The 15,223-nt window shown below is 32.0% G+C and overlaps 2 protein-coding genes across 2 annotated transcripts; one reads left to right on the top strand and one right to left on the bottom strand.

Annotated features, from left to right (window-relative positions):
* Positions 1 to 126: 126 nt before the first annotated feature.
* LOC118645406 lies at positions 127 to 2,768 on the bottom strand. Its single transcript, XM_036286350.1, has 3 exons — positions 2,627 to 2,768; positions 2,306 to 2,554; positions 127 to 2,210 (listed from the first exon to the last, which is right to left on the bottom strand). The coding sequence occupies exon 3, from the start codon at positions 2,167 to 2,169 to the stop codon at positions 796 to 798; it is 1,374 nt and encodes a 457-aa protein (XP_036142243.1). The 5' UTR covers positions 2,170 to 2,210; positions 2,306 to 2,554; positions 2,627 to 2,768; the 3' UTR covers positions 127 to 795.
* A 1,542-nt stretch (positions 2,769 to 4,310) lies between these two features.
* Positions 4,311 to 14,133, top strand: LOC105833818 (26S proteasome non-ATPase regulatory subunit 2). The gene is made up of 4 exons (XM_036286349.1): positions 4,311 to 4,561; positions 4,932 to 5,662; positions 10,251 to 11,821; positions 13,599 to 14,133. The coding sequence occupies exons 1-4, from the start codon at positions 4,484 to 4,486 to the stop codon at positions 13,898 to 13,900; spliced, it is 2,682 nt and encodes an 893-aa protein (XP_036142242.1). The 5' UTR covers positions 4,311 to 4,483; the 3' UTR covers positions 13,901 to 14,133.
* The last annotated feature ends 1,090 nt before the right edge of the window (positions 14,134 to 15,223 follow it).

Here is a 15,223-nt window from a genome sequence, read left to right as displayed (position 1 = left end):
AATATATTATCATTATATATATATAATATATTACATTATTATAATATTTAAACGTAATATTTACGTATAATATAAAATGAACAACAAAAATAACATTCTTTATGAATGAGTCCCAGATGCGCACAAATCGAAACGGACACCATCAATCAAATTCTATAAATTTATCCTAACTCTAACTAACTCAGCAATCTGATTGGTGGTGTCCGTTTCGATTTGTGCGCATCTGGAACGCTCCCTTCTTTATAAACAATACTAGGAACAAATATAAATAATCTCATTAAGGTTTTGAACAAAATACTTATTCATAAATGCTATTATTAAATTTTGCCAACATGCTTTCAGAAATATTGTAATTAAAGCAGCTATTTCCATCTTCTTTTATTAACTGCTTAGCAAGGAGAATACTATTAATTGTCTCAGTGGACAGTCTATTTCTTTGTTTAGTTATATTTAAATTTACTGCACTAAAAATTCGTTCGACTGATGCACTGCTGTGAGGCAATGTCATCAATCCTGAAACGAAATGAATCATATTTGGATATAGGGGAGTATTGTTAGCTGTTTTTAAAGTGGAAACTTTACCCCAAAATAATTCAACGCTCAAGGAAAAGTCTAAATCTGTTTGATTGCGCAACAAACAAAATTCCCTATCTAAGAGGTTTATATCAATAACAAAATTTTTGAAAAACTTTGCTGTTGTAGCTATGATCCCAGCAAACACAAAGTTACATGTAACGTGCTTGTTAGTTGTAATTTCCCACTCAATAATATAATTGCACACGTGTTATATTACAATTACATTGTTGAGTGGGAAATTACAACTAACAGGTACGTTACATGTAACTTGGTGTTTGGTGGGATCTTAGTGCCTGATATGTTTGCAGGATTGAGAAAACCCAATTCCTTCAAACCCTTATAAAATTCTGAGTCAAATGGAAACCGTTTGTTGATTTGGTTTAAAACCTCAATGTAAAAGTGTAGGCAGTTTGTTTTAAAAACAACTAATGACTCCGCGTTTATATTGCAACTATTGTCAATAAGGACCGCCGTCACTTCCCCACCAAGATAAATTTCATCCAATGACAGATAATTTTGGGCATCATTATAATTTATTCCAAGAGGGTCTACTTTAATTAAGTCAGGTTTTATAAAAAATTCTAATATTGTAACATACGTGGTATACATGGATTGATATATATTATGCAACTGAAATGACTCGGCCTGGAACAACAAGTTGAGATCACAAAAAAGGGGCAACACAAACTTTAAAAACTGAAATGTAAGCTTAATTAAAGGATCGGTAAGTTTATCAAAAATGTGTTCAGCTTGCTGGTTTTTCTCTTCGAAGGCTGCCATTCTGAAGAAAAGAATTAAAGCGTTGTACTGCTCCAAAATTCTTTTTACTGAAGAGTACAAAGACAACCATCGGGTCTGGGATGGATGCAAAATTTTGTGAGGGCGTGCTTCTACAAATTCCTGAAATTCTTTAAACTGGCTGATTTTTTTATAACTGTACTTAAAGTACGAATAAATTTCGCGCAATAGTGTTTCAGGTGTTCTTGGCAATTTTGTGCAGGGTTGTGAAGCACATAAAGCTAAAGAGTGGCAAATACATTTGAAAACCCTCAAATTGGAAATATCTCTCTTCAGTAAAGCTTGTACTGAATGATGGTGGCCCATCATTACGCTTGCTCCATCAGCAGCAAAACCAACCATTTTTGATTTATAATCTATCTCATGTTCGTGGAAAAATGCGATCAATGTGCTGTGTAAGGTAGTTGCATTCGCTTCAGGAACAGGCAACAAATGCAAAAAATTATCCTTAGGTCGACAGTTAACAACATACCTTACACAGATCGCCAAACTCTTGATTGAAGCAACATCAGTTGATTCATCGATAATGATTGAAAAATGTTTTTCTTTCATCATTATTACCTGATTTTGGAGGCTTTCTTTGCCAAGTACATTCTTAACTAAAGCAATGCACTTCGTGCGGTTGCACGACATATCTTTTAAGAAGTCTGAATCGGAAGGAAGGTTACGCACAATATTTATCAAATGGTCAACTGCATTAAAAGATATGTTGTGCTCGAGGACAAACGATGCCAATCTTAATTCAGAAGTTTTAAGCTGCTTTTCTTTGGTTTTAAACAATGATACAGCTGGCATTTGCAAAACAGAAACTTGGGATTTTATTAATTTGCAATTACCTATAATAAAAAAAACAAAAAATCGATAAATTAAAATTTAAAGACTTAAGTAATTATAGCTTTAATTAAATAAAGTTTCATTCTATTCTCTTTACTTTTGTGTTTGTTGGAATTCTCGTGTTTACGAATTGCTGAAATTCCTGCCAAATAATCACTTGCACACACTTTACAAAAGAAATAGTAGGCTCCTTTCTTGCTGACTTCAATCCATGAATATTTTGTCTTTTATTCTTCACGGAATTTATGAGAATATTTTCTCTTCTTGTTAGACGGCTGGCCTACCGCCACAATGTCAATGTTAGTATCCGATTCCGACATCTCAACGAAAGTTGAAAACGAGAGACCTAAGATAATAAATATAAATTACATATTACAACAAAGCAATAATCAAAACAAGACTAAGTATAATGTATAACCTTCTCCGGAGGCTCAGGGTGTTTACGATAATGGCTATCCGAGTAATTTTCTCTAGGACCGAAATATATGATAAGCACAACCATCTACTATCATCATGATTCGTGACAACTCAATGCTGTCCGGTATAGCCAAATCATCACGAGCAAGTTGCGAGTTGCGAGTTCCGTGAGTTTGTAGCAGGTAACCTAAAAAGTACGACATAAATAATTTGATTATTACAATTAAAAATAATCTGTTTTCAATGTATGGTAAGATTATTAACTTCATTAAAATAGTAATTATATAACACAATCATGTATTTTTAAAGTATTGTCTAAAGTAATATTAAAGAGATTATTTTATTTACAAATATTTATTTTATCTATCAAGTTTCTATCATAACGGTATTATTTCAAAACCTAATATAATATTTTAATTAAACATTGATTCTCAATAAATGTTATCATTTATTATTAACTAACATATATATTAGAAAAGTCATCTTTTATTAAACGGATGGTGTTAACACTTTGAAACAAATGAGATAAATTATGTAAAATTACTAAATAAATCATTATTAATAATATTTTTTAGATTACAAGTAAAATAAAAATTTAAGTATAAATATTTTTCTTTCTTGTAACAACTGTTAATGATAAATTGCATGGTGTTATCATTATTTTAAAAAATCATATATCTTTATGTATAAATATTATGCATGAATATTTCACTAATGTGAAACTAATAATAATGTTTACAATAAATTTTTTTAATTTGTAATACAAGTGCATAGTAAATTAAGATATACTGTAAACAGATATACGTTAGATATGCGTTAGATATACGTTATAATAGAAACTTGATAGACAAATTAATAAATAAAATATTTGTAAATAAAATAATCTCTTTAATATTACTTTAGACAATACTTTAAAAATACATGATTGTGTTATATAATTACTATTTTAATGAAGTTAATAATCTTACCATACATTAAAAACAGATTATTTTTAATTGTAATAATCAAATTATTATGTCGTACTTTTTAGGTTACCTGCTACAAACTCACGGAACTCGCAACTCGCAACTTGCTCGTGATGATTTGGCTATACCGGACAGCATTGAGTTGTCACGAATCATGATGATAGTAGATGGTTGTGCTTATCATATATTTCGGTCCTAGAGAAAATTACTCGGATAGCCATTATCGTAAACACCCAATAATATAAACGACGTAGCAATAATATACAAGCCGGCTATCATAAAGAGGTGACTAAAAACTAACCCCGAACACCTGAACGCTCATCGTAAGCACCCACTGAATTGGCTCAATGTCTGTTGTAGGCCGTAATCAGTAAAACAGTACGTAATGAAAATATTGTCTACGACTACTGCTACGGCCTACAACTCTCCATTGTAGATGGCCCTTTATGGTCGCTCAATCCGATGCGTCAAAACCTTACGTTATGGTTATGTCAATTCATGTGTGAGGGTCTTTAGCGCTGTTACGACTAAAACACTCCATTGTAGATGGCCCTTTAGGCCTGGTCTACAATGGATGTTGTAAGTCGTGTCGTAAGAAATCTAGTCAATCATGGTTGATCTTAGAGAAGAAAGAGGGAAGAAAAACGAACATGATTGGTTAAATTTCTTACAATACGACTTGCGACATCCATTGTAGACCAGGCCTTATGGCTCCTGATCCTCTTTGCTTCCACCTTTATTCTAACCTAATATTGCACCAGCGCAGCGAAAAAGAACAAGCCGACTGTGGGTGACTCGCAAAACTGATTCTTCAGCCCTAATTTAACCTCAAATCTGAAATTGTGGGTTAAAGTTGAGTGTTGCTAGAATTATTTAGAAAATAAATAAGTAAAATGCCGGAGAGTGTCAAACCAGATGTAAAACCGGTCAAAGAAGTGAAGAATGGGAAAGAAGATGATAAAAATGAATTGGTAAGAAATTAACCAGCATCAAATATTGATATTTGCACAGTACAGAGACAATTCCGTTGTTTTTTAATTGTAATTTGTAATTTCTTAGTCAGTATTACACACACACACATATATATATAATTTTTGATTTAATGCTCTTCTGTAATTTATATTGAATTTTACTAAATTATTTTTAAGCCAGTTTTGCAATCGTTAAATAGTGTTACTAATTTTTTTCGTTTTTTTTTCAATAACGATTTTTTATTTTAAGAAACTAAATAAAGAATGCTCATCAAAATATTAATATACATTTATAATATATATTTAAGAAAAAAATATGTGTGTGTGTGTGTGTGTGTGTAATATATAAAAATATAATTTTGTCTTTTAGTCAGAAGAAGATAAGCTTTTGCAGGAGGAATTAACTTTACTTGTCGAACGTCTACAAGATACCAATACCAAACTACATTATCCTGCCTTAGAATCTTTACGTTCACATATTCGCGCATCAACAACATCAATGACGAGTGTTCCAAAGCCACTGAAATTTATGCGACCTCACTATGATACCATGAAGAACATACATGACAAGATGACCAATGTCAAATGTAAGGAATTATGTTCGGACATCATTTCAGTTTTAGCAATGACTATGGGTGAGGGTAGAGAATGCTTGAAATATAGACTCATAGGCTCTGCACTGGCGATTGGTGAATGGGGACATGAATATGTCAGACACTTGTCAGGTGAACTGGCAGGAGAATGGGACGAGGTAACGGGCGACAACGTCGAAGCTACAAATAAGAAGTTGATTGCTCTGGTACATGAGATTGTACCTTACAATATGGCACACAACGCAGAAACTGAGGCATGCGATCTCCTGATGGAGATAGAGAGATTGGACTTGCTGGAGCAGTATGTTGATGAAAGCGCATATCAGCGAGTATGCCTTTATCTTACAAGCTGCGTATCGTATGTAGCTGACCCAGAGAACAGCACTCTTCTTCATGTCGCCTGCAAGTTGTATCGAAAATTTGGGCAGTATCCGCAAGCTATCAGACTGGCAATGCAACTCAACGATTTGCCACTCATCGAATCAATCTTCACAAACTGTCGAGATCTGTAAATATAATATCTCTTGAACTTTTAATTAAAAAATTTAATAACTTAGTTTTTTAAAATAAAATTTCTAAATTGATTCTCTAACTTAAAGTAAATAGAAATTATGTAATTTTTTAGTTATATATATATATATACAGGATGAGTTTTAATGGCTGTCCCAACTTTTTACCATTAGAGATGGAATTATCGATTGCATCTTAGTACACATATGTACGCCATTTGCATATGCATATGTCGTACATGTGTGTACTAAGATTGCAGTTGGTAATTTCATCTCTTATGGTAAAAAGTTGGGACAGCCATTAAAACTCACCCTGTATATATATATATATATATATAATATAGAGTTATATATCTAATATAGAGATATATTAATGTGTGTGTGCATGTGCGTGTGTGAAATATTCCTCATCAACCAAATCAGCCTACTCAAAAATGCAACAAAAAAGGAACATATAAGGGCTAGTATTATTTACTCATATACTTTTAAAAGAAATGTGGCCTTTTAAAAATTTTAATATGGCGCCGTAAAAGCTAAAAATACGCTTAGTTATATCTTACATTATGGTCAGAGGACAAACGATTGATTCGAGTTCTATGCTCTTTGTTTTGCATCTATTTTTGGGTGATCCGGTGACGCACGCACGTACGCACACACTTGGCGCCTTTTTAAATCTTTTTAAAGGTAATTTTGTTTGGATTTTTTTCTCTAAAAGAAATCTATTTTTTAAATGATGTTTTTAACAACTTTGTGATGACAAATTTTCGACAAATTATTTATCTTTTAATTAAATTGGAGCATAAGCGTTTTTGAAAGTACAACCTAGCTAATGTTGTCATAGTCATTTTGTACAAAATTGCATTGAATATTTTATTTTTAATGCATTTTGAATAAAAGTAAGGAATAAGATTGTTTTCTTTAATATATGTAACTTTTTTGCAAAAGTCTAAAGTTTTTTACTTTAAGAAAAAAAAATTGCTAATTGACATCTACAAAAAGTTGAATTATTAAGGATCAAAAAGGATAATTTTTAAGAGAAAGAATTGATAAATTAGAATGAAAATATAAAATAAAAAATAAAAAATAAAATGAAATACAGACTTAATATTTAACATTTAACAAAATTTTATTATGAAAAATACATTAAAAAATTAATAAAAGTTTGTTTATATTTTAATTCTCTACCGTATAAAATTCTATTTTTAACAATAACTAAAGAAAGAAGCGATAATACATTACTAGTTATAAGTAATGTTTTACATAAATGATTAACATTTCCGAATGAAAGGGCTTGGAAACCGATTGAAAAGGGCGTTAACTCGGAAGCGGGTTGGAAAAAGCGTTAACTGAGAAGCCAGTTGAAAAAGGCGTTAACTTGCGCGCTAAAATTTTTTGCTTTATTTTAAGTTGGCAGCACTGCTAAAATAATTTTGGTGTTGATTTAGGCTGTGTTTCAAAATTGCTGTCAGTACTGAAAATCTATAGTGTACGTAACAGAAACTATAAATTTTCAGTACTGACAGCAATTTTGAAACACAACCTTAATAAGGGGCTACATACATGAAGAGGCGTAAAAAATAGGCCTTTTTCTCGACTTTTTTTCGAAACGTAATGTATGTAATTAATCTTAGTTTTTTTTACTTTAAAATACATTCTTAAAACATGTTTCAGAATAAATTTGAACTAAAAGTATTTAAAAATGGCGGAGACATTGTTCTCATCGCAAGACCTTGTTGAAAAAAGGTGCGCGGTACCAATTGCAGCTTGCGTACAGGACTTATCTGAAACAGACCAGCCTAGAATTTTCTTAAACTGCATGAAATTATCTAGTCTTTACAGCAACCGATTTTTAAAATATCGATTTTTGGCAAAATGACGGCCGTTTAAAGAAAAAAGCGATTTTTTAGGATAAAATTGGTCGTTTTCTTAACTGTAAAAAAAAGTAAGGGTTTTAAAAAAAACCGCTACGATAAAGACTGTCTTTTTTTTGTGTAGATTAAGCCCTCCAACTTCAAGTAAATCGGTCCAGCCATTTCTGAGATATTTTTGGTACGCGTTTTGAAAACATAGTGTCGAGAAAAACGCGTTTAAAGTTTGATATTCGGTTAAAACGTAGATAATTTTTGTCAAACTTACATGGAGTCATCCACTCCAGAGTCATACAGTGAACCCCTCCCCCCCTAGATGTAGCGGCATCAAAGGCTTCGATCCTAGCTTGCCGGCGTAATATTCTTGCGTGAGTTACCTGCTGCGAAGGATTAGGGCGCGCCCATCGCGCCCCAGCATCGTCGAACGCGCTTGGACATTTCTCGCTGTATCTCCGACAATTTTCAAGGAATCATTTTGAAACTTGCAGGAGATATTTTTATGACCTTATACTTTACAAATATGCAAAAAAATGAAAAATGTATTTTTTCAAAATTTCTAGGTGTATGTAGCCTCTTAAGGGGATACTAAACTGCTCTGTTTTATCATTAATTTTTGGACACCGAAATCTTTTTATTGATTGCATGGAATTGAAAATCCTTCTCCAAAATTAAAATACAGATAATAACGCGGTGCGCTGCGATCAATTTTATACAAAAAACGAAAGAAAGTTAGAAAATTATAGTTTTGTTATCGACTTCTGTAGTCGACTCGTGAAAACATTGGCTGCGTATAAAAGTTTTAGACTTTGTACGTATAAAATAAGCATGGGGCGCACTTGGCATTTCAGCAAAGAACAATAGTGTGCTTTTAGAATGAGCCTAGGAATCTTAGAAAAAAAAGTTTTCGGTGTTTAAGAGGATCCTATCTGTTTTATCGTCAGAATTGTACAATTTGTTCCAATGTACAACTTTTTATTGCATTTACAGAATTAAAAATTCCCCACAATTAATTCTGGAAAAGGATTTCTAAATCTATAAAAGAAATACATACAAAATTTCGTTAATAACGTGCCCAAATGACTCTACATTATCGACCTCGATCAAGTTTGACGAGCAGTTTAGCATCCCCTTAAAACATAAACATATTGAAATAAAAAATCAATATGCACATATAGATAGAGCAATAAAATCATTTCGGCAGTGCTGCCAACTTAAACTGAAGCGAAAAATTTGAGCGTGCGAGTTAACACCATTTTCAACTAATTTTCTATTTAACGTCTTTTTCAACCAGCTTCCGAGTTAACGCTCTTTTCAATCGATTAATTTGTATAATAACATTTTACTGCCTCATACTTTACGAAGTTTGATATAATTATGTTTTTACATATATTTTTCAACACACTTTTATTGCAAATGACGTTAAACACCCAGATAGCACAAAATATTTATAAAATACTTATAAGGAAAAATATTTATGATAAATATTTTGTACATATTTTTATGTCCGAGTTTGTCAGGTATAAAAAAAATTATAATAAACGTTTATGAAAATATTAAAAATAAATAAATGTTTATGGTATATCATTATTATCAAAGAATATAAAAAATATTTCAAGTTCATATACATAAATATTTTTCAGTACATTTTAAAAATATATTCTATATATTGTTGATAATAATTTTTGTATCATTTCTAAATGGTTTATGAAAAATAATTATATAATCTTTAAAAAATATTAAAAAAAAATAAATTTGTAAAATATTTATAAATATTTATGATAATATTTTGTGCTATCTGGGCAATCATTTTAACAATAAACAATAATATAAAGTTCAAATATGTTAATCATTTTACATAAATGATTCTTACTACTTAGAGAAAAAAGCCTGCGTTTCCTGTAAATATGAATCTCGTGCATCCATAAGATTTTGTCTGTTCGACATTCAGAGATAGACTGATGTTTTTGACAATAACTTTGCAAATTTTCGTCTATTTACTTTTTTAAATATAGGAAACAAACATAATAGCTCATTTTAATGTTATGAACAAATATTTTGGCTTGGATGTCTCACAAGGGAACCTCGCGAACCCGTAAATTCTGATTTTAATGAAACTTGACATAAATGTAGAGGGGGTGAATACATGAATTTAGAAATTTTTAGTTGGTGCCCAAAAACGGTTTGAAGGGATAAAACCACCCTTCAAAGTTGAGACATTTTTGCGGTTTTTCGATATATCTTGTAAACTAAACAAAATATTAAAAAATGTTTCATACAAAAGTTTTACAGCATAAATACCTCCATTTAACTATGCTATTCATTTTTCGAAAAAAAAAAAAATTTAAATAAATAGCATAGTTAAATAAAGGTATTTATACTGTAAAACTTTTGTATGAAACATTTTTTTATATTTTGTTTAATTTACGAGATATATCGAAAAACCGCAAAAATCGTCTCAACTTTGAAGGGTGGTTTCACTCACCCCCCCCTTCAAACCGTTTTTGGGCACCAACTAAAAATTTCTAAATTCATGAATTCACCCCCTCTATATTTATGCCAAGTTTTATTAAAATTCGAATTTTCGAGTTCACGAGGTTCCCTTGTCAGACCCATAGATACAGTTGGAGGACTAAAATACAAATATTAAGACATTTGTAAAAATGAGTATAAATCTTATATGACGATTTTCCAAGCAGAAATCTTTAATTATCTTTTTTAGTTCTATACAAAAGCAACTGGCTTTCATGTTGGGTCGCCAGCAAATTTTCTTGGAATTACATGAAGCTACGATAGAGGATGATGATCTTTTCGAGATAATGTCCAACTCTCATTTAAACAATCACTTCCTGAACTTGGCACGTGAATTGGACATAATGGAGCCAAAAACACCCGAGGATGTCTACAAATCTCATCTGGAAAATTCACGACCACCGTTTGGTGGCGGCCAGGTTGATTCAGCGCGGCAGAATCTTGCGGCAAGTTTTGTCAATGGTTTCGTAAACGCTGCGTTTGGCCACGACAAGTTACTAATTGAGGATGGTAACAAGTGGCTGTATAAAAACAAAGAGCACGGTATGTTAAGTGCGACTGCATCACTAGGTCTGATCCTATTGTGGGACGTCGATGGTGGTTTGACGCCGATCGATAAATATCTGTATTCGTCAGAGGATTATATCAAGTCCGGCGCCTTATTAGCTTGCGGAATCGTCAATTGTGGCGTAAGAAACGAATGCGATCCCGCTCTGGCTCTGCTTTCCGATTACGTATTACACAACAGCAACACTATGCGTATCGGCGCCATCGTTGGCCTCGGTATTGCGTATGCCGGTTCGAACAGAGAAGGCGTGCTAGGTTTGCTTACACCTGTCCTCAGCGATACCAAGTCAAGCTGGGAAGTATTGGGTATGACTGGTTTGGCATTGGGAATGGTCGCCGCTGGTTCTTGCAACGCTTATGTCACCACGGCGATTATGCACACGCTGATGGATAAATCGGAATCCGATCTCAAGGATACGTATGCGCGATTCTTAGCGCTTGGTTTAGGATTGTGTTTCCTGGGTAAACAAGAAGCGGCGGAAGCGATTATAGCGGCTCTAGAGATTGTACACGAGCCATTCAGATCGATGTCGACGACGCTGGTGGAGGTGTGCGCATACGCCGGTACGGGAAATGTCCTCAAGATCCAGCACTTGCTGCATATTTGCTCGGAACACTACGAATCAAGTAACGAGAAGGAGGAGAAAAGTGAGCGTAAAGACAAAGACAAAAAGGAAGAGAAGAAGGAGGACAAGGAAAAAGATCTCAGCTCCAGGCAAGCTATCGCTGTCCTTGGCATTGCCCTGATCGCTATGGGAGAGGAAATCGGCGCCGAGATGGCCTACAGAACCTTTGGGCACCTACTGCGTTATTGCGAGCCTGTGATTCGCCGCTCGGTACCACTCGCACTTGGTCTTATCTCAGTGTCGAATCCGAAACTTAATATCTTGGATACGCTGTCCAAGTTCTCGCACGACAGCGATCCTGAAGTAGCGCACAATGCGATATTTGCCATGGGTTTAGTTGGCGCTGGCACGAATAACGCGCGATTAGCCGCTATGTTGAGACAACTCGCTCAGTTCCATGCGAAAGATCCTAATAACCTCTTCATGGTGCGCATCGCGCAAGGCTTGACACATCTAGGTAAAGGCACGCTCACCCTATCGCCTTATCACAGCGATAGACAGCTGCTCAGCCCTGTTGCTCTTGCTGGTCTTCTATCAACACTAATCGGTTTCTTGGATGTGAAAAACAGTGAGTATAAATTCTTTATGCAGTAGATGCGAAACATTCCTCGCTTAATTATTAGCAAAGGATGAGATAACTTAATGTCACCAGTAATTATAGCCAAGAAATAAACAAATTAATGGTCGACAAAACTGGCAAAGAAGAAGACACTTAAAAAGTGTCAATTTTTGCCCTCTCGTGAGGTAATAAAAGTAAATAAATCTTAAAAAATTGTTATTTGGATCCTCCATAAACGGAAAATATTAATAATTTGTCTCAGAAGTGATAGGAACATTTTTAGAATGTCTTAAATATGTTGAAACATGTCATTACACAAATATGCTATCCCAGATAGCACAAAATATTATGATAAATATTTATAAATATTTTACAAATTTATTTTCAAAAAATATTTTTTAAAGATTATGTAATTATTTTCATAAACCATTTAGAAATGATACAAAAATTATTATTAACAATATATAGAATATATTTTTAAAATGTACTGAAAAATATTTATGGTATATGAACTTGAAATATTTTTTATATTCTTTGATAATAATGGTATAAATATTTATTTTAAATATTTTCATAAATGTTTATCATAATTTTTTTATACCTGACAAACTCGGACATAAAAATATGTACAAAATATTTATCATAAATATTTTTCCTTATAAATATTTCATAAATATTTTGTGCTATCTGGGATCTCTCCTTTGATGCACGAATTTTTGTGATAAAACTTGGTATCTAAGGTTTTTTTGGATCGCTGATTACGTTTCAAAAATGGCGGATCCAATATGGTAGACAGAAAAATCAAGATATTTATTTTTGTAAAGATTAATAGCTAGAGATTTGATTTACTTAATGTCACAGAAGTCTATTACGAAATATGTATCAGTTCTTAATCTTCATAAAGAGATGCTTCTTCTTATAATATGGCACCCTCCCTTCTGTGGAAGTGGGACGATACAGCCAAATGAAGAGTGGACTATAGCTAGGTGGACTATACTTTCACGTAGTGTATTCTGGGCAGTGCTAAAGCAGTTTATAGTCATATTTATTTTTATGCAAAATTTATTAGAATTGTTGTTTATATCCTCCATAAACAGAAAATAATAATTTGTTTTGGAAGTGATGGAAATATTTTTAGAATGTCTTAAATATGTTGAAAAATGTCAATATACCATCTCTCCTTTGATACACGAATTTTCACAATAAAACTTGATATCTAAAGGCTTTTAGAATAAAATGTTTTTTTATTTAAATCTTTGCTACATGGAGTGATATATATATATATATATATATATATACATATTTAGAAAAAAAGACATAATTTTTTCAATCTATTATTTTAAATTCTAGATTAGAGGTTTTGAGCAGATTCGTAATCCTAAAAAACCCTAGATATCAATCTTCACAAAAATAAATATCTTGATTTTTTGTCTGCCATATTAGATCTGCAATTTTGAATTTTGAAAATCTGATAGCGGACTCGTAATCACCGAAAAAGCCTTTAGATATCAAGTTTTATCGTGAAAATTCGTGTATTAAAGGAGAGATGGTATATTGATATTTTTCAACATATTTAAGACATTCTAAAAATATTTCCATCACTTCCAAAACAAATTATTATTTTCTGTTTATGGAGGATATAAACAATTCTTTAAGGTTTATTTACTTTTCGCGAGGAGATAAAAATTGACACTTTTTAAATACCCTCTTTTATGACACAGTCCTGAAAGAAACTATAACAAGTCAAATCATTGCTCACTATTAACATGTTATAATATACTTTCAGTTATTCTCGGACGTTCGCATTACCTTTTGTACACGCTAGCTGCTGCAATGCAACCTAGAATGCTGGTGACATTCGATGAAGATCTAAATGCATTGGCTGTGCCAGTTAGAGTTGGTCTTGCCGTCGATGTTGTCGGCCAAGCAGGCAAACCGAAGACGATTACGGGCTTTCAAACACACACCACACCAGTATTATTGGCATATGGTGAGAGAGCAGAACTTGCCACTGAAGAGTATATACCATTAACGCCGATTATGGAAGGTTTTGTAATCTTAAGAAAAAATCCAGACTTTATACCTTAGTCATTGTAATATTCTTATTATATTATCTTAATGTATCTTGTACTGAACTACTTATAAAGCAAAATAATGTAATAAAATAAAATTTCATTATCCATTTTGCAAAGAACATCCTCTACATATCTCTCCTTCTGTCAGAATCAAAATACGTTTCACAATAGTTTTGTTATGTCGCGCAGAAAAAAAAGCAAGGTAATAATGTATGTTTTATTTAATAATAAAATGCATAAATTTTATTAATATTTTATTTATAATAATAAAATATTAGTATTTAAAATACTATAGTATTTAAATAATAAAACATTAGTATTTTATTTATAATAATAAAATACTGATGCAATATATATAAAATTCCAGTATTTTGTATATATTGCATACATCATACATCATAAAAAAAATACGCAATACATCATAAAAAAGATCAATATAAAACTATTTTATGGCAAATTTGGTTGGATTGCACCAGTGCGCCCTCGTTTAGTGCAGTTTAGTGTTTCTCATTCTGAATACAAGCCAACAAAATGCGAAACATTAAATGAGGGCGTACTAGTGCATCCAACCGAATTCGCCATTACATTACATTCTTAACGATATATCAGTGAACGTTAACTTTCCTTATAAGTACTAAAATGATGTACATATATGTCACATATAAATTGTGATCGCCATTATATAAATCAAGTCTGAACAATTTACAGCCAATTGTTGCGGGCACATTTTCTTGAAAATAGAAATTGCATACCATCGACAATATCAGCAGGTGTATTAGAATATTAATGATTCAATTGCTTTCCGACTTGCCGAGTTGTCCGACTCGCTGATGGATTAATTGTGTAAATTTGGTACAAATTATATCCTAATATTTTCTATATTTTACCTATCTTTTTAATTAAATATTGTAGAAATAAAAAATCCACTATCATGTTAATTTTAAAAAATATGTATTGTGTAAAATGTGTATAAGTAAAATGTATATATCAATAAAGTACATTAATCATAAAACTTCAGATAATACTTTCATCATTTAAAAAACTTGTGCTATAACTATTACAATAATGTAACTGTCGTTTTCATCACGATTACATAGTTTACTTTTAATAATATACTAAATAAAAATACGCGAATGTTAAAAGAGACAATTAAATATTACATTTGTATTTTATATTGATTTTGCATGTTTGTACTTTTTTGTTAATAATTTTATATCAATAAAAATACTGGAATTTATATATTTTTTTGTTGACACATTATTCCAGAATTTTCTCATTTATTTTGTCAATATTATTAATGATAATAGTTTGTATAAAATTACGGGATGTCATATAT

The sequence above is a fragment of the Monomorium pharaonis genome, chromosome 4, assembly GCF_013373865.1.
Source record: "Monomorium pharaonis isolate MP-MQ-018 chromosome 4, ASM1337386v2, whole genome shotgun sequence".
Lineage (NCBI taxonomy): Eukaryota > Metazoa > Arthropoda > Insecta > Hymenoptera > Formicidae > Monomorium > Monomorium pharaonis.
Note: the sequence above shows the minus strand (reverse complement) of the source record. Positions and strands in the feature narration are given on the sequence as shown.

Coding starts and splice junctions, on each gene's coding strand:
- LOC105833818 (XM_036286349.1), top strand. CDS start 4,484: ATGCCGGAGAGTGTCAAACCAGATGTAAAACCGGTCAAAGAAGTGAAG. Junction 4,562..4,931: donor AAGATGATAAAAATGAATTG/GTAAGAAATTAA, acceptor TTTGTCTTTTAG/TCAGAAGAAGATAAGCTTTT. Junction 11,822..13,598: donor TTTCTTGGATGTGAAAAACA/GTGAGTATAAAT, acceptor ATATACTTTCAG/TTATTCTCGGACGTTCGCAT.
- LOC118645406 (XM_036286350.1), bottom strand. CDS start 2,169: ATGCCAGCTGTATCATTGTTTAAAACCAAAGAAAAGCAGCTTAAAACT.